Source organism: Theropithecus gelada, chromosome 5 (genome assembly GCF_003255815.1).
Source record: "Theropithecus gelada isolate Dixy chromosome 5, Tgel_1.0, whole genome shotgun sequence".
Lineage (NCBI taxonomy): Eukaryota > Metazoa > Chordata > Mammalia > Primates > Cercopithecidae > Theropithecus > Theropithecus gelada.
The window spans coordinates 140,759,593-140,778,849 of record NC_037672.1 but is presented as its reverse complement, the minus strand read 5'-3'; the positions used below and the strand labels follow the sequence as shown (position 1 = coordinate 140,778,849).

General features: G+C 34.4%; 1 protein-coding gene across 2 annotated transcripts in view; it reads right to left on the bottom strand.

Annotated features, from left to right (window-relative positions):
- Nucleotides 1–1,146: 1,146 nt before the first annotated feature.
- SMARCA5 (SWI/SNF related, matrix associated, actin dependent regulator of chromatin, subfamily a, member 5) overlaps nucleotides 1,147–19,257 on the bottom strand; it is a 40,787-nt gene continuing 22,676 nt past the window's right edge. For both annotated transcript variants that reach the window (XM_025385073.1, XM_025385072.1), the window contains exons 11-24: nucleotides 18,763–18,989; nucleotides 16,765–16,886; nucleotides 16,540–16,692; nucleotides 15,002–15,134; nucleotides 11,867–12,015; nucleotides 11,551–11,670; nucleotides 10,679–10,789; nucleotides 9,946–10,059; nucleotides 9,486–9,608; nucleotides 8,613–8,745; nucleotides 8,020–8,138; nucleotides 7,341–7,553; nucleotides 5,416–5,523; nucleotides 1,147–2,399 (exon numbers count right to left, since the gene is read on the bottom strand). In XM_025385073.1, the coding sequence (XP_025240858.1) occupies nucleotides 2,334–2,399; nucleotides 5,416–5,523; nucleotides 7,341–7,553; nucleotides 8,020–8,138; nucleotides 8,613–8,745; nucleotides 9,486–9,608; nucleotides 9,946–10,059; nucleotides 10,679–10,789; nucleotides 11,551–11,670; nucleotides 11,867–12,015; nucleotides 15,002–15,134; nucleotides 16,540–16,692; nucleotides 16,765–16,886; nucleotides 18,763–18,989 (1,891 nt within the window). In that variant the 3' untranslated portion in view covers nucleotides 1,147–2,333. The remainder of the gene's footprint in view (nucleotides 2,400–5,415; nucleotides 5,524–7,340; nucleotides 7,554–8,019; nucleotides 8,139–8,612; nucleotides 8,746–9,485; nucleotides 9,609–9,945; nucleotides 10,060–10,678; nucleotides 10,790–11,550; nucleotides 11,671–11,866; nucleotides 12,016–15,001; nucleotides 15,135–16,539; nucleotides 16,693–16,764; nucleotides 16,887–18,762; nucleotides 18,990–19,257) is intronic.

The window sequence follows — 19,257 nt, the reverse complement described above, 5'->3', positions numbered from 1 at the left end:
GTATCATGACTAGACTATTAAAACATTTAGCAATCAACAGCATGGGTACAAAACAAAACAAAAAATTCTGCATTGAAGCCGTGTGTTGGAATGCTTTACACTTTCCACAGAACAGAGACTAATCTATTATATAATTAGTCACAAATACAGCCATCAAGTTCTATGATCGTGGTAGCTTTGGTGGCAGCCATGGTGGTCGTGGTGGATATGGTGGCAGTGGGGATTGCTATAATACATATGGTAATGATGGAAGCAATTTTTGAGGTGGTGGAAGCTACAATGATTTTGGCAATGGCAACAATCAGTCTTCAAATTTTGGACCCATGAAGGGAGGAAACTTTGGAGGCAGAAGCTCTGGCCCCTATGGTGGTAGAGGCCAATACCTTGCCAAACCATGATACCAGGGTGGCTATGGCAGTTCCAGCAGCAGTAGTAGCTGTGGCACTGACAGATGATTTTAATCACTGCCAGGAAACAAAGCTTAGCAGGAGAGGAAAGCCAGAGGTGACAAGGAAGCGACAGGTTAAAACAGATTTGTGAACTCGGTCAAACACAGTGGCAGGGCCTAGCTAGTTCACGCTTTTTTCGAGTTAGTTTCCCTTCACAGTTTCCATTTGAGTCCCTAAGCATTCAGGGCTAGCACTACACTTGATTCATTTTGCATTTCCCCTGTGTATCTCCCTCCCAGTTTCTCTTCTTCTTGAAAACATCACTTTTGAGACCTCCGTTTAAGTTTTCTTCAGCCTTACATTTTTTCAATTTCTTCCAAACTGAGGTCATAACTTGTACAAATTCTTCCTTTCATGAAAAAGGTAACCATTCCTCACACATGTATTAGACCTTTAACTGTTAAGAATCTAACACAGTATTTAAAAAGTTAATTTTGAGGGAGCACTAAATTCAAATTACAATTTAACACTACGTTTTGCTTGACATTAACAGCAGCAATTCCACATTTCAAGAAATTAAGCAGTATTAGTAATACTGCAGGTATCAAATTTTTTTAAAAATCCTCAATTACATGTGGGCAGATGAAAACAACTACTAATAGAAATTTAAGGGAAAGATATCCAATTAAGGGAAATGTGTCCTAAAGGAAAAAGTGAATAAAAATTGAGAAAAAAATTAAAGAAATGGAAAGACCACTTTACAGATTATAAAAGTTATATTTATTCACGATGCTACATTTATTGCATTCCCTTAGAAAAATGGAGAACTGTTTATGTACCCAATCTGCACATATAAAATTTTATACAAATTATGTGTAGCACATAAAGGCCTCTGGTACAGCTAAAATCCTGACACTATAATTTGGGTATTCCTGCTTTAGGGTCTCCAGTTTATCAAGTCTGTCCATAGAAAACAGAAACTGGAATTACAGTCAGTCTTGCTAACACTTAGAAATTACTTTAAAATACAATAAAATTTTCATTTACCCTAAAACTCAAAATGGGAGGGGATACATTTTGTTACCAATTTCAATGTAACAGTATGACAAATTCACACCTCATTTTGGCTGGTTCTTTCAAAATTAAAAAAAAAAATCACCTTAGTTCTGACATTATCTAAGTTGTGGCTGCTTCAGAAGGTCATATGACAAAATATTTACCAAATAATTAAAAATAATAATAATAATATTCCTTTTACAAAATGGTACAGTAATACCTTAAGGAACCGGAAAATACTAAATGTCTTTGGCTATACAACTAAAAGGCCATTCTTTCAAAAGAATAGGGCGTATTCATTTCAGAATCAACTAAAAAAACAGAAAGCATAACAGAAATATGCATAGAATTTAAGTATACTTTGTCTTGCCTTCTTTTCCCATTCTACCCACATAAGCAAGGAGAATGCAATTTATATAATCTTTCCAGATGAGACTCAATAGCACTACAAAGAAAATACCCAAATTTCTGCAAAGGCAAAGTGAATTAAAATAATTATACAACTAAATGAAGACTGAAAGGGACAAATGTTATTTGCAATTTTCTTTTTAACTTGTTTTTAAACCTTACAAGTATAGAAATTATAGCTAATAAACAAAAAGTCACAATCTTCACAAATGGAACTACAACAGAAAAATAAATCAAATGAAACACTTAGTAATAAATGAAGCCTATTTTATTACTTCAAGTGTTAATGATAAAAAAATTTCAGCACAGCTGTTGCATTTAAAAAAGTGAAACTACATACTATGTTTCTAGCTCAGTAAACAGATGAACCTGATGTCTTTAAATGACATAACAATTGAGCATTGTACAGTACATCTTATGAAGACCCGTAAATTAAAGAACTACTGGTTTAAAGTTAGTGATTATGAAACAAAAACATATTCATAGTTTCAGCTTCTTTTTTCTTCCTCGACCATCAGGTGCTCCATCCATTTTACGTTTCTGTGTCTACAAACAGACAAAAGGATTAGTTTTCACAAGACTCATATAAACATGAAATATAGTTGCAGACACATTATAACACTTTAGTAATAACTACTACAAAGTAATAGGTATATGAGATTTTTCTCCCAGGCTATACAAATCTTTCAAAGCAAACTATAAAGCCTCGAAATAATCTTACCTACTTATTTTACTTACAGAATAAAAAAGTTTAATGTTAATAATGACATTATAAAAATAATGCACAATTAACAGTAGTAAATCAGCATCAAATAAATGCACACTTCCCAAAAGAGTAATAAGAAACACCTGAGTTTTTAAAAGGCAGTTACATAAATATGAAATATTATCCAGAGATATTCATTTACTCATGACTTTATAAAGTAACCATTTTTTATTAAATTAACTATTATTAAATAACATTTTTTCCCTTAAAGTATTTGCCTTCACGTTGCTAAAACATCACTAAAACAATCAATCAAAGCTTAGAGACTAACAGTAAAAGTCATAATACCACTGCTTTTGCAATGTTTCCTATTCTAAAATTATAACTTGTATTCCCAATGAGATGTGTACACACTTGGCATTTACGAGACATACATTCCCAGATTTTCATGAAGCCCCATATTAAGGACTACCATATCATCAAGATGTGATTTTTTCCCCACACAACCCAGTCAAGCTAAATTTGTACTTTTTAAGTATTTCAAGGAAGTCCTAGTTACAGCAATCAGACGAGAGAAAGAAATAAAGGACATCTAAATTGGAAACAAAGAAGTCAAATTGCCCTATTTGTAAATGACATAATCTTACATTTGGAAAAACCTAAACACTCCATCAAAAAACTATTAGAACTCATAAACAAATTCAGTGACACTGCAGGATACAAAATCAAAATACAACGAACAGTAGCATTTCTATGCCAACAGTGAAAAATGTGAAAAATAAAAAGTAGTAACTACATATGAAATAAAATACCCAGGAATTAATCAAAGACGTGAAAGATCTCTACGATAAACTACAAAACACTGATGTAAGAAATTGAAGACACAAAAAAATAGATATTCCATGTTCATGGATTAGAAAATTCAGTACTGTTAAAATATCCATACCACCCAAAGCAATCCACAGATTCAATGCAATCCTTATCAAAATACCAATGGCATTCTTCACTGAAATAGAAAAAAAAAAAACCACTAAAATTTATATGGAACCACAAAACACTCAGAAATAGCCAAACCCACCCTAAGCAAAAGGAATACAACTGGAAGAATCACATTACCTGACTTAACTTACAGTACAGAGCTATAGTAACCAAAACAGCATGGTGCTGGTATAGAAACAGATACATAGATCAGTGCAACAGTGGAAAAGAACAGAGAATCCAGAGATAAGTCCATATATCTACAGAGAACTCATTTTTGACAAAGGTACCAAGAATATACACTGGAGAAAGGACAGTCTCTTCAATAAATGGTAATGGGAAAATTGGATACCCACAAACAGAAGAATGAAACTTGACCCCATCCCTAATCATATACAAAAATCAAAACAAAATGTATTAAAGAGTTAACTCCAAGGCCTCAAACTATGAAACTACAAGAAAACATTGGGAAAACTCTCCAGAACACTGGACTGGGCAAAGATTTCTTGAATAATACCCCACAGGCAACCAAAGCAAAAATGGACAAATGGGATCACATTAAGTTAAAAAGCTTCTGCACAGCAAAGGAAACAATCAACAAAGTGAAGAGACATCCCACAGAATGGGAGAAAATATCTGCAAACTACCCATTTGTCAAAGGATTAATAACCAGAATATTTAAGAGCTCAAACAACTCTACTGAAAAAAATCCTAACAGTCCAATTTAAAAATAGGCAAAAGATCTGAACATATGTTTATCAAAGGAAGACATACAAATAGCAAACAAGCATATTAAAAGCTATTCAATATTACTGATCATCAGAGAAATGCAAATCAAAACTACAATAAGGTAACATCTCACCCCAGTTAAAATGGCTTTTATCCAAAAGTCAGGCAATAACAAATGCTGACAAGAATGTGAAGAAAAGGGAACCCTCATATACTGTTGGTGGGAATGCAAATCACTGTGAAAACAATTTGTAGGTTCCTCAAAAAACTACAAATATAGTTACCCTACAACACACTAATCCCACTCCTAGGTATACACCCCCCAAAAAATCAGTGTATCAAAGAGATATCTGCACTCTCATGTTTACTGCAGCACTATTCACAGTAGCCATGATTTGGAAACAACCTAAGTGTCCATCAACAGACAAATAGATAAAGAAAACATGGTATGTATACACAACAGAATACTATTCAACCATAAGCAATGAGACCCTATAATTTGCAACAACATGGATGGAACCAGAGTTTATTATGTTAAGTGAAATAAGCAAGACACAGAAAGACAAACTTGGCATATTCGCACTTATCTGTGGGAGCTAAAAATTATAATAATTTAAACTCATGGAGATAGAGAGTACAAGGATGGATATCAGAGGCTGAGAAAGGTAGTGGGGTGGGGGAAAGTGGGGCTGGCTAATGGATATAAATAAATACAAAGAATGACTTAAGACCTAGTATTTGATAGCACAACAGGGTGACTACAGCAATAAATAATTTAATTATACATTTTAAAATAACTAAGAGTTAAATTGTAACAGAGGATAAATGCTGGAGATGATAATACCCCATTTACCCCGATGTCCTTATTACTTATTGCATGCCTGTATCAAAATATCTCACGTAACCTATAAATACATATACCTACTCATAACAACTAAAAATAAAAAATTTATACCACTACCTAAATTTGAAAGTGGAAGAATCTCAAATTATGACTTTGGGTTCCCCCTTAAGGGAAAAAAAAAAATTAAAGGCAATGGATGGGGTGCACAACAGGGACTAACACATCAATGACAGCCAAGCAGTGTTAAATACTTAGAAAGGAGAAATTTACATTATCCACATATTTACATATTCATAAATACTTACTGAAGGCTTTGGTCCTCGTTTCTTTTTCTCTGCCTTCTCCTTTTCTTCTAGTTCCATGTTTTCTCTTTCAATCAAAGTAATTAAGGTATTACATCTCCTCTGGAGCTCCTAAATTATAAACAAACACAGTACATGTACTTTCCATCTACAAGTTTCATGATTTCAATTTTAAAACAAAGTATGTTTTAATAGGATAGTATAAAACCACTAATATATCCCTAATTTTAAAAAAAACGATTTTCATACACAATTCATGCTATGAAGATTAAAAGCAAGATATTTGTAAATAATGTTTTTACTCCATTCTTTAAAGCCAAACTACTGTGTGTTCTTCAAAAATTCTTCCTTCACTTAGGAATTAAAGCAATAAAAATGAACATCTCATAACATATGCAATACTGCTCCTTAGTGTTTATGTCTGATAAGTACTGTGCTACTCATATCCAAAACTTAAATAGATTAATAGCGTACGTATGTGAGGGTCAAAAACAAGAACTTTAACAGGTGTGTATAATCTTTCCCTTCAAAGTATCACTAGAATTATGGTGGTCAATCAATCACATGGCACCTTTCCCAATTTTGGAAAACCAGCCATGGAAGTCTACGATGAGTTCTACCTCATCTCTCTCTGGCAAACTGGACATACAGTCTCCAGAAAAGATTTAAAGTATAACCTAGAAGTAGCAGATAACCCTGAAAGAAAGAGAAGTCCATTTGCATGGCTAGCATGGTTAGCAGCTCCCTTTCTTATAGGGCAAAATTATTTTTTTCTTATAGTAAGTGATACTACTACACACACAACTACAGTAAAATAATTTTAAAATACTACTCTATAGAATACACCACACAAGGCTTAGAAATAGTATATAGAGATAGAAAAGTACATTATCATTTTTTGTGCATCTTAACATGGAACATGTTAAGAAGTAACAGAGTTTTAAATTATGGTACTGTACTAGGTAAATTAACATGGCACTGTCTTGTTACAATCACTATAAAATTATTCCTTATTAACTCTATAAACTGTTCCCACTTAAGAAATAAGCTTTCAGCAACTGGATCGTTTCTCTAATTATATATTTACACAGTGTTTTATCTTCAAAGTAGCTTCATGTATTTAAGTTTAGTACATTTCCCAAACCTGGGTATCACAAAATAGTGATGTCTAGTGAAATAAAAATTTCAGTGGTCAAACACGAAAATACTGCTTACTATCCACTGTCTTACAAAGTGACATTTTACTTTAAACGTACAGAGAAATCTTACTATAAACAAAAAGATGTTTAAACTTTGTTTATCCCAGAATATACCAAACTTAAGACTACAGAACTTATTAGCATTATCCTCATCTGGCAGAAAACAAGTTGAAGCTCAAAGTTCAATGGTGGTGAAATAAGGAAGAAAAGGAGCAATCCATCAAAGCTAAACTTTTCTGTATTCAAATTTTAGGTTATTAGAAATGGGGCTATTTGGTCAGAAATGGTTAGCCAGACATTGGGAATAAAAACAAAACCTAGCATTAAATCAGTACAAAAACAGTGTTTACTACAATAAGCCATCTTAAAATAATCCAGACTCAGCATTCTGGTATGCAGATGCCTGAATGCAAGGACCATTTTTCTTTATAGAAATATGTTCATTTGAAAAACCAAAAAGTCATAACACTCAGAAGTTGAAACTGATACTTCCTCCCACTTAGAACTTGAAAAGCTAGTCTTACCATATAGTGATGTTTGAAGATGTAAGACATTAAAGGATGGGATCAATAAACTTGTAAGTTATCCCTGCTATTAGGTTTTATGATACTAACAATATTGTAACAAATGTCTACTTCATACATTTTTTTAAGGTCACCTTAAAGAATACCAAAGATGATACTTACTCTGAACTTGGCTACAGTACACAAAAAAGCCCTGAGCACTCACCATTGCAGTTCTGGACTTAAGAAACCAGTCAAATCTGAACTGAGGAGAGTTGCGAATACACTGTCGTAATTCATCATAAACATTTTCTTTGTCAAATCCAAGTTTGTGAAGCATACAAATCAGAAAACGATCTTCTTCTTCAGTATAGTTTTTTCCTTTGTTAGTACCGTATGATATTCTCAGCTGATGAAAAGGTGCTTTGTACCGTCCAATCTATGAAAGTCAGATTTTGTATTATATAAAATACAAATGCTATATAATCTGTATTTCAAACGCAGCTTTAGTATAATTAGCTGAAATGTTGCATTTCAAATCAGAATTTTTTATCCAGAGCACCTCAATTGCTTTATATAACCTTTGTCCTGAAAGACCTTTATAGTCTTTATTATTATTATTAAGAGAAATACAGACTAAGACTTTCTGATTCTACTTAGTAAAAAGCTAATCTTAGTGCCTCTGACTCAGATCTATTAGTCTAGCATATAGGTAAATTCTGTTGACAACACCATATTTGAATGCTACTCAAAGAAATTTTAAATTGTGAACCCTTACCTCTTTTCCTTTTATAAAAAGTCACTCTCTAAGTGACTGTATCACTGACTACAACACACTATATAAAAATAACTCTCAGCTAGGAGTTATTTTATTAACTACCCTAACTTATTAACAAGCAAATTACCTTTGTGTCAAGTGCTTTCTTGATGCTTATTCTTCTTTGAATTCTCGCCTCTCCCCTTTCAATCTGAGCCATAATCTTCTCTATGTCCTGGAGCTCATTGCACCTTTCCCAGAACACAGCTGTAAAAATTGGACAAAGTAAACAAATCATTTATATTTTTATTTCTTTAATGTAAACAAAAATGGGATCAACTAGATTATTTATCTTCTAATTCTTAAATTTCTGCTATTCTAAGCAGACTCACCACAGCATACCCTCACATATTAACCTGATAATACAACTGACTTCAGGAAACACAGCATATAATACTTGAAGTTATGGAGAGAAATTAAGATAAAAATGCAAGGGCAATTATCCAGTGACTTATTCTGATTTTCTCTGCTGTAGCTAGAGTTAGCTACGGTTAAAAAATTTTTAAAAAGGAAACCATTACGCTATTTTTGGGAAGGGGACATTTTCTAATTTGTAAAAAATAACGAAGGTACTAATTACGTTGTGACAAAATTAGTTAATCACAACATAATTCAGAGGAAGAAAACAAGAACCTTCCAACAGCTCTTACTAAACTCCAACAGCCTGGTTAAAATAATTACCTGAATATTCAATGACTTCTTCTGGAGTTTTGCCTTCTACTTCTCTTGCTATATTTTCAATATCATCACGACCCCACTTCTCATTAGCCTTGATAAACTGATTAAAATCTCTCTTATTCCAATTGGTAAATCCCTTCACAGGAATAGAAACAAAATATTTAATCACAGCACATTAAACTGGAAAACATGCTATGAAAACTTTAGCAATCCTTCTAAATATTACAAAAACAAATTTTCAATTGCTGCTAGTTTATTTATTAAGTTCTTTTAGAGTGGTAACTTTTCGTGTACGTAAACGTACACTTTTGACAACACATTATACATTGCTCAAATACCCAAGCAATTAAATATGAGTGGGAGAGAGTAAGGAACACTGTATGAAAAGGTGACAGTTTCACTGAGCTTTGAAGGATTATTAGCAGTTGGCCAGAAAGAGTGAAAAACATAAAGGGCAAAAATATGAGCAAGTAGAAAAATGGAAGGAAAATAAAGCTTTAAAGGTAAGTCAAAGGCCAGATTCTGAAATACCTTGATGAACACCAAAGGATGTTTAAAAAATACCAAGCCAAGATTTATAATTGAAAATGGTGACTAGGTAGCAATGTGGAAAATTCATAGGAAAGATGGGAACATTCAAAGTAAGGTGATAAAAAGGATACCCACTCTACCGAAGCCAAAGTAATAAAATCCATAGTCTTCTCAACTACCTCAACTAGTGACAATCAAATGGAGCATTTATCCACGTGCCCATAATTGTCTCCAAGTATTCCATCTTTAAAAGCACAAACTTATTTATTTGTATGCCCCAACATAACCTAACACAGTCCTTTACAACAAACTGTTACTAAAGTTTGTACTGATTAAAGGCTATACCTGTGTTAGAAGCTTCTCTTTTTCCTCTAGCTCTTCATCATTAAGGGATTCAGCTTCATCAATTTTAAGCTGTTCTTCTTTTTGTGCCTGTGCTGCATTAGGCAGCTCAGGATTTCGAGGTACCTAAAAGATATTTTCCTATGCCATTAAATCAGTAAATTTTAAAGAGCATGTGATAAACCAACTAACTGACATTTCACAAGTTTCGATTCAACCAGGAGAGAAAATACACTGATACATTGCATTTATGACATTAAAAACAAACTAGATTAGTCATGAAGTCTTATTTTTTCTTTTTAAAGAATAACAGACCCAAGTTTACATATTTCACATATACAACTAGGCTAGGCTAAAGCAATTATTTTTCCCACTAGGTCCAAATTAAATATTTATAACTCATGTTTATACCTTCCGTAATTTCTGGATAGGAATTAACAGAAAGGTGGATAATTTCAATTACCTTGTACCCAATAGTTTTTCTGTAAAACAGAATTTCTTTTTCCAGTAACTCAAATAAACGTGGAGGAAAAAACTGGAAATCCTGAACGTTGGGTTGTTTTGGAGGTCGAGGAGCCTAAAGAAAAATAACAATAAGTGTTATCCATAAAAAAGAAATTTTGTTTTAAATGTATTCTTAGTCCTCACTTCAGAAACCATGACAGCCAATTCTGCAAGTAACTGAATGCATCTTTCAGTAAAACTGAATTGATATCTTAATTTTAAATGCACAGATTCAAAATTAATTTTTTAAAAATGTTAACTAAAAACAGAAGGGAGTACACTCCAAAGAAATACAGAATGTAGGCCAGAGGCGGTGGCTCACGCCTGTAATCCCAACACTTTGGGAGGCCAAGGCAGGCAGATCACGAGGTCAAAAGATCAAGACCATCCTGGCCAACATGGTAAAACCCCATAGCTACTAAAATTACAAAAATTAGCCAGGGGTGGTGGTGGGCGCCTGTAGTCCCAGCTACTCAAGAGGCTGAGGCAGGAGAATTGCTTGAACCCGGGAGGTGGAGGTTGCAGTGAGTTGAGATTGCGCCACTGCACTCCTGGTAACAGAGCAAGACTCTGTCTCAAAAAAAAAAAAAAAGAAACACAAAATGTAATTATCAATCTTTTCCAAAGAATATAAGAAAAAAATTACATTTTCAAAACTTTTAGATATTTTTATGCTGTGTCAGTCAACTCACCTTGGGTGCTTTAGGTTCACTAACACGAAGAGCTTCCCTGAAATATGCATCAACGGCATAGTTGGCTTTTCTTTCTCGTTTAGGTGGTTCAATCCATTCTGTGAATGCAATCTAGAACATGAGAAACAACTCAGATCACCGACTTTTACTCCACAGTAACAAATCATCATCAAGAAGGATGTTTGTAAATGGAAAGATATTCACAAAATCCTAGGCTATAAGCTATGACGGTGGGGAATATGATACTTTGCTCAATATTATGTATATAATTAACACATGAGACAGTGTCCAGTCAACAGTGTAAGCATTCAGTATTTCTTGCTTAAAGGAACAACTGTTAAATGAGGGAGAAACGCTACTGAATGTTTCATATAAATCTAAACTAGGAGAAAAATGTAGACACAAATTAGCCTAGAAAAAATTCTGAAGATATAGACCTAAATGTTAACACGAAAAACATTGGGTAGAATTATTTTTTTCTTGTACTCTATCGGTATTTTTCAATTTATCTCTATATTACCAAGTATTACTTATGAAGTTAGGAAAATTTTCCGTTTATTACCAGCCACTTCTGCTGTTTAAAATAAAATGAATCAGGTTACCATCCCACATTACTATTCATCTCATAAAAGAATATATTTCACTGTAAACATACACCACAACCTTCATTACAAAAACTTTAAAAATATTTCAGAGCTTCCCAACTGAAAAACTGGCATTAAATTTTACATAATGATGAAAACATTCAGATGTGAATAAGCAAAAATGACTGCTGTTTTAAGCAAAATTACAAGACATTACAGTAACACTTAAAATTCCAGGTTTCCAGTAAAATAAAGCTTTCGTGTAACCCAAACCTATTTCTAAATTACCTTTTGTTTTTCCCTATAGTCTTCTCCTTCGAAGTTATAAACACTCGACTCTGTATCCATTGTAAAGTTTCTAAGTGAGCTTTCGCCCATCTTGGAGAGCTTTTCATTCATCTCTGCAGTCTAGAGAACAAAACAATCAACTTCTTAGATTCACAACAAAGAAAGCATGAAACCTGCAGTCAAAATAAATTAACTTCAGGTACACAAAAGCTTTTTTGTTAGGGAAATAAAATTATTTATCATCAATGTAACAAATATTTCCTGTTTCTGGTCTAAAACATTCTATATTAAAAGCATTATTTAATCTACATCTCACCTTCTTTGCACCTCTTTCCAAAATACCATCAATATCTTCATCAGTGATCTCACTTTCCTTTGAAGCAAACACATGTGTTGCCCCATGTCTAATCATTTGAAGCATTTCATCTTTCCCAATTTTGTTCAGATTCTGATCCACAAGCCTCCCTGAAAAAAGATGGTGTTGTATAATGTTAACTGAACAGACTTTATTTTACTGGAAACTTGAAATTTTAAATGTAAGGTTTAATGCCTTATAATTCTGTCTCAAATGTCAATCATTTCTGTTTACTGTTTATTCACATCTGATAATTTTCATTTTTGCACTAAATTTAATGCCAAATTTTCAGTTGGTAAGCTACAAAACATTCCTAAAGCTGATGTATTATATAATGAACCCTACTGTATACTGTGTCAATGAAATATAATCTTTTGTGAAAGCTGCATATGACGAAGTTTTCAAAAACCTACAAGTTTCAACAGATGGAAGCATTATATACACAAGTTTCTGATGAGCAGAAAGGTGTTATTACTAATACTCCCCAAATCAGCTTTTTCTCCTTAGAAAAGTAAAGTGAAAAATCCTTCCCACAGGCCAAACTTTACACAGAACTGAAATATGTAACATCAGTTTCTTTTTAAAGAAAACTTCCAGAAGAACTGGAACTCCTAAAAACTTATTTTATTCGTTTATTTCTTTGAGATGCAGTCTTGCTCTGTTGCTTAGGCTGGAGTGCAATGACAGGACCATAGTCACTGCAGCCTTCAACTCCCTGCTCAAGCCATCCTCCTACCTCAGCTTCCCAAGTAGCTAGGACTAAAGGCATGCACTACCACACCTGGTGAAAAAAGGTATCTGGATCATCAAAGAAACTCATCATTAATAAATTACTAAAGATTTTCAGTTGGCAGGAATTTGGACAACCTTGTAATTTGTGTTTTCAAAAATACAGACATAAAAACAAAAACAAAAACCCAGAAAGACTTGTTTTCACCCACCTCAAGGGTCACTCACATACATCTAAACAAAGCTTTGATTTTTATACGCCAACCAACTTGTAATTAAGTGGAAAAAGATCCAAGTTTTCAACAACTTCTTTAAATACTTGTATCATGGTTTGGGGCCCATAACACAATATACAACCAAACATCTGTGACTCTGAAAGTGAGGCAATATCCAGAAAGTACGTTTCTTTGGATTGGATGCTGCCATTGCTACCAAAATGGTCTCATGCTTATACAAGCTACTTCCAAGTTGGGCAGAAAGGGAACCTTCAGATGTAAAGTGCTTGTGTACTCTCATTTTCAATTATGTTCCTCAAATAAAAAACAGTAACACAGAGGTATGTACTTAAGGCTTGCTGTTTGACTAACATGTCTACAAATGGCACAAGAAAGCTATTAGCCTGAAGGTTTGCTCCAAAAATTGCCACAGTAAATATGAAGTAAAAAACCTCAAGATTTCTAAATTTATGAATCAATTAAGGTTTTTTAATCTTTAAAAAAAAAGTGTTTCAGACAGGCGTGGTGGCTCACACCTGTAATCCAGCACTTTGGGAGGCTGAGGTGGATCACCTGAGGTCAGGAGTTTGAGACCAGCCTGGCCAACAAAGTGAAACCCTGTCTCTACTAAAAATACAAAAAAATTAGCCAAGCACCACTGGTGGTGGGCATCTGTAAACCCAGCTACTCAGGAGGCTGAGGCAGGAGAATTGCTTGAACCCAGGAAGTGGAGGTTGCAGTGAGCCAAGATCGTGCCATTGCACTCCAGCCTGAGTAACAAGAGCAAAACTCCACCTCAAAAAAAAGTGTTTCATGGATGAAAATAACTGAGAACAAGAAGCACATGGCAGGTGTTTTTCAAAACACACAGATGTGTGAAGAAAAATAAAACATTAGCCATTTTATCACCCATGAGATAACCTCATGGGTTGGTAGCCTCGAGAAGCCCCCAAAGGCCTTCCTAATTAAATACTTAATAGTTAACAAAGTTCTTGATCCCCCTTGAGTCACTTCCCAGCTGTATGTACAATGAACAAGTAATTTAACCTCTCAAAAGCCTTTACCTCTGATACTAACATCTCAAGTTGGCATGAAGACTAAAGGAGAAAATGAAATGTTCACACTGCCTGGCACAAAGTAAACACTTTATTAATGGAAACAATTTGTAAAAATAAGCAATAATTTATTGTCTTTCGGTATGCAGACAAATGGCCAACACTATGAATAGCATTAGGGATACCAAAGACATGTAAAATACTCTCTTACATGGAAATAAGAGACTGACAAAATCAAGACACCTACATAATCAGTAAACAATGTAACAATATGCCTTTCAGCTTTTTAGACACATAGTAAATATACGCTCACAATGCAGTTACAAAGGAAACTAATGAACATTTGAAGTTATTAAGTTTCCCACCCCTTTTCTTGAATTTTATATTTCCCATCATCAACTTTACAGTAAGTTTCATGAAAACATAAACTATGTCATCCTTAAAAGCTGATCTGGAATGAGAACTTAAGTTTCCTTCAATCAATTCAAAATAAAATCCCACTCTCACCCCCTACTCCTACTTATACCTTGTTTACTTTATCTGCCCTCCCAACTAAATTGTAAACTCTTTTAAAGTAAGAATACTTGAATGTTCCATTTACCACTGAATTCTCAACACCAAGAACAGTGCCTAGCATCTGGTGGGTACTCAATAAGTTGCAGACAAAAAAAAAGAATAAAATCAGGCTCTTTGATTTTTATTTCTTCAGTATTCCCCACAGTAATCAAGAGTAATTAGTATATATAAATCATTAACCACCACACTGAATATCAGATATCTTATATACATTATCCCCTTTAATCCTTTAAAATCCTTAAGTGTATTTTTATCCCCACTTAACAGATGAGGAAATGGGTTCATGTAACGAGAGAGAACTGCTAACTGGCAGAGTCATTATTCAAAATTCAATTGTCCTGAGCCCAAATAAATCTTAAGGACAAAACTAAAGTTTACTGTATTTGCAATACAAGTAATCTCTACTGGCTGCAAGCTTGACTCAATGGATGCTTAGTAACAAGAATCTTCTAAGACGATGTTCAAACAAAAACAGGTTGTGTCAATCCAGCTTGGTAAAGTTTTAAAGTTCCATGGCTTACCTTGTTGAATGACTATTGAATCCAGTCTGAGTTTCATCTCAGCACGTTCTACTATTCTTTCTTCTACAGTGTTATCAGTTATAAAGCGGAACACCCTGACTGTCTTGGTCTGTCCAATTCTATGTGCTCGGTCCTAAATAAATTACCATGTTATTTTGAATTGAGTTTAAAAATCACATAAATAACACTGAAATGGGTACATTGAGAAACAAAATTAAAATATTCTGAAGTATAAAACTTTTAAAAATTTGTAGTAACAATGAATCTGTAAGAATCAGATGAATTCTGCTAGGTTACAGAGATAAAACACACACAATGTCTCCAAACAATATACAAAATTATAATTTTTAAGTCTGATGAGAAAAGATTTTAAGTCTTTTTCCCTAGGTTTAAATTCAAAATGTTTTTCTATCTATATCAAACCCAAATTGTTACTGCTATCAGGCAAAAAAGTGACATGAAACAATGAACTTAGCAAACAACATAAAAATTCTAATCTTTAAATATTACCCAATTAACTACATACAAGTAGTCAAACTAGTTTGAATAGGAATTTCTGTTTCACTTTTGCTAACTACATTCCTAAAAAACTCCTTTATTTCTAATAATTGGACAATTTTCCCCAGTCAACCTTAGTAAGAGCACAAGATGAAAGTGACTAACGGGCTGGGCGCAGTAGCTCACTCCTGTAATCCCAGCACTTTCGAAGGCCAAGGTGGGGGGATCACCTGAAGGTGAGGAGTTCAAGACCAGCCTGACCAACATGGTGAAACCCTATCTCTAATAAAAATACAAAATTAGCCAGGCGTGGTGGTGCACACCTGTAATCCCAGCTACTTGGAAGACTGAGGCAGGAGAACAGTGTGAACCCGGAAGGCGGACCTTGTGCTCCAGCCTGGGCAACAGAGTGAGACTCTATCTCAAAAAAAAAAAAAAAAAAGAAAGAAAGAAAGTGACTAATTACAGTTGGGTTTATGGTCACCAGTATCACGGGTCAGGCCAATCTGCAGTATCAATTCTGTCAATCTAAAAATAATCTTCCTGATCTGACTGGTACTTTCACACAGGTGTATCTTTTAAATATCTAAAGTGGCAGACAGGCTAGTTGCTCATCAAACTCAATTCTCTTTCGTCCTGTGATACAACAACAATATAATTTACCAATTCCCTTGCAGTCAGTTATGCTACATGATTTGAGTTCTGTCCAATTGTCTGATCAAGAGGGTGGAGAGACAAGGAGGCTCTTTCAAGGTCTGACTCATAAATTTCCTGGAAAATCCCCAACTCTATCCTTTCCCCCTTCTGCCAATAGGATGCAGAGGATATAGCAGAGGACTCCAGGGTCCTAAGATATGGCAGATCTCTGAGATGGAAATACCCTTATTTAGATGGAACATCAACTCAATATACTCTCACTGAACCACTGGATTGGAGAAAAATAAAATTCTATTGGGTTAAGTCACTGATATCTGAAGAATTACCTCACCCTAACTAATTCATCTACTAAGCACAGAATACATTTATTTGTTATCTCTTACCATAGCCTGAAGATCTACTTGGGGATTCCAATCAGAATCATACAAAATTACTACATCAGCAGTCGCAAGATTGATGCCAAGACCACCAGCACGTGTGCTTAACATGAAAACAAACTTTGTGCTGTTTGGTTCATTGTATGCATTGATGGAGTCCTACGGATAAAATAAGATGATTGTCAAAAAATTTATGATTCTTTTTTATCTCCCTCCCCAAATTTTACTCACTTGTCTCTCATCATGGGGCGTCTGACCATCCAACCTGCAGTACTCATAATTTCTCCACATGCAATAATCTTCCAAAATGTCCAATACCCTTGTCATTTGACTGAAGATTAATACTCGTGAACCTGTTAGTGAATATATTAATATATTCAAAAGAAGAAAAATTTAAGGGTAACCAAAAGTAAGACTAACCAATTATCTTTAATTCCAAAGTTACCTACTTGGTTACAAGGGGGCAAAAAAATCTACACATTATCATCCCAGTCAGTCGTTTCCCACTTTTTTCTCACCATGGCACAAATAAAAAAGGATAACATTTGTACAGAAAAGCATATTTGCCTCTGGTCTGGAAGGCTTTCCCATCTCAAAGGGTAAGATAATCATTATCTTGTTACCTCACGTATGTTTAAAAATAACCTTCCACTACTTCACAACTCCTCTTCAATGCGTATGACTCCCCAAACCCCCAACACACACCTAATACTCCAGGTTTCAACCTGGTTCTGAAGACCTATTCCAGATCAAAGGACCATAATATGTACCTCATATATCTACAATGACTATCCTTCACTTATCTGACGTGATTCAAACTATCTGACTGCCTTCCACTTCTTTAGGCAACTACATAATACTTTCAGTAGAATGCATCAAGACAAAGGATCATTTTGAAAAGTAATAATTATGAAATGATCCTGTCTTAGAAGTGGAGGCTGACAATCTGCTGTTGTCACACGTTCCTGCACCTCAAATGCGTAAGAATTTTTTTTTTTTTTTGAGACGGAGTCTCGCTCTGACACCCAGGCTGGAGTGCAGTGGCGCCATCTCAGTTCTGCCTCCCAGGTTCAAGTGATTCATCTGCCTCAGCCTCCCAAGTAACTGGGACTACAGGTGCATGCCACCATGCCCAGCTAAATTTTTTGTATTTTTGGTAGAGATGGAGTTTCACCATGTTGGCCAGGCTGGTCTTGAACTCCTGACCTTAAATGATCTGCCCACCTCAGCCTTCCAAAAAGTACTGCAACATGAGAACATTTAATAGTCTCCATTTTCCTTGCAGAGTTTAATATACTTTACATTAATATCTGAATATTCCCACCAAGTTCCTGCCACTCCTCTCCACCAATTCAATTCCTTTAATTACTTTGCTTTCAAGGAAAGCATTTTTAAAAAATCTATCTCTACAAAAAGGTATAAAAAGGAAAAAGTAAACCCATTCACTGACAACTCTTACAATATGCTTTTGATAGTATCATAGAGGAGATTCATCTACTGGTACAACTGTCATTCTTATTAAAATACAGAGAGAAACACAAACAAACTTGAATCTGTACACTTAATACTGTATCAGTGATATTTCTTATCTTTAAGAGACAGATAATAATTTATGAAATGCTATAGTGTCTGGCGTTTGCTTCAAATAATCTGGGAGGAGGAAAAGTATAGTAGACTAAAAACATTTTTTATTAATTAAAATTGGAAGCTGGCTTCTAAGTTCTTTCTACATTCGTGTAATTTAAATATACCCAAACACACACCACAGACATACCCCTTTTCATATAAAAAGTCAACATACTATAAATAAAAATGTTTCAGGTCCATGTACATGGTACCTAATTAAAACCCCACATAAATAATTAAAAAACAATATCAGGAACACACCACCACTGTCTAACAATGGATCTGGGAACCATGTGTGGGAGGGAGGTGCAATCTTCACATTTTATGACAGAAAGCTGTAATTTCTAGGAAAGTATATATAAAGTGTAAACTCTTCCCAAAATCAAGGGAGTATGGTTGCTCTAACTATTGCTTATCTTCTAAGAGACTTAAGGCCTAAAATCAGGAGCGGGGGTTAGAGTTCAGATAATGAATAGGTTTTTTTAATGTTCTACACTTCAACTTTAGAAAGCATCAGAGCAGTCATTTCAAAGTATAGTGCTCCTTTGTTTTAACATGAGCATTTTAAAACAGTTTTGATAATTTGATACGGGTAACAGATACCTTGTTCTTTTAACTTAGGGAGCAGCTTGTCTAAAACCACCATTTTGCCACTGTTGGTTACTAGATGCATATCTGTTGTATAAGGTGGACCAGGTTCCGCTCCATCAAAGAGATATGGATGATTACAGCACTTTCTCAACTGCATCAGGATGTTCAATAACCTCATTTTGTCCATCTTGCCTGCTGAGTTGAGTATATCTATATCCTTCATTAATATCCGAGTATACCTATTCAAAGAAGAAAAATATTTTTAGAGCTTAAATGTTCCTTGATCAACCCCTGCCACTTTACATACTTAATCCCCTTCCCCACCTGAACCCCCAAATATCTGTAAGAAACTACTCATCAACTTCTAGGGATGGTTAGGAATTTAACATCTGTAACCTCTTTCTTTTTGCTTCCATTTTTCTTTATTGTACATAGTGTTATAATGTTCACACTTATGCCTTGGGCCTTGAGGATATTATTTTAAAAGTACAAAAACAGTTCCCTTGG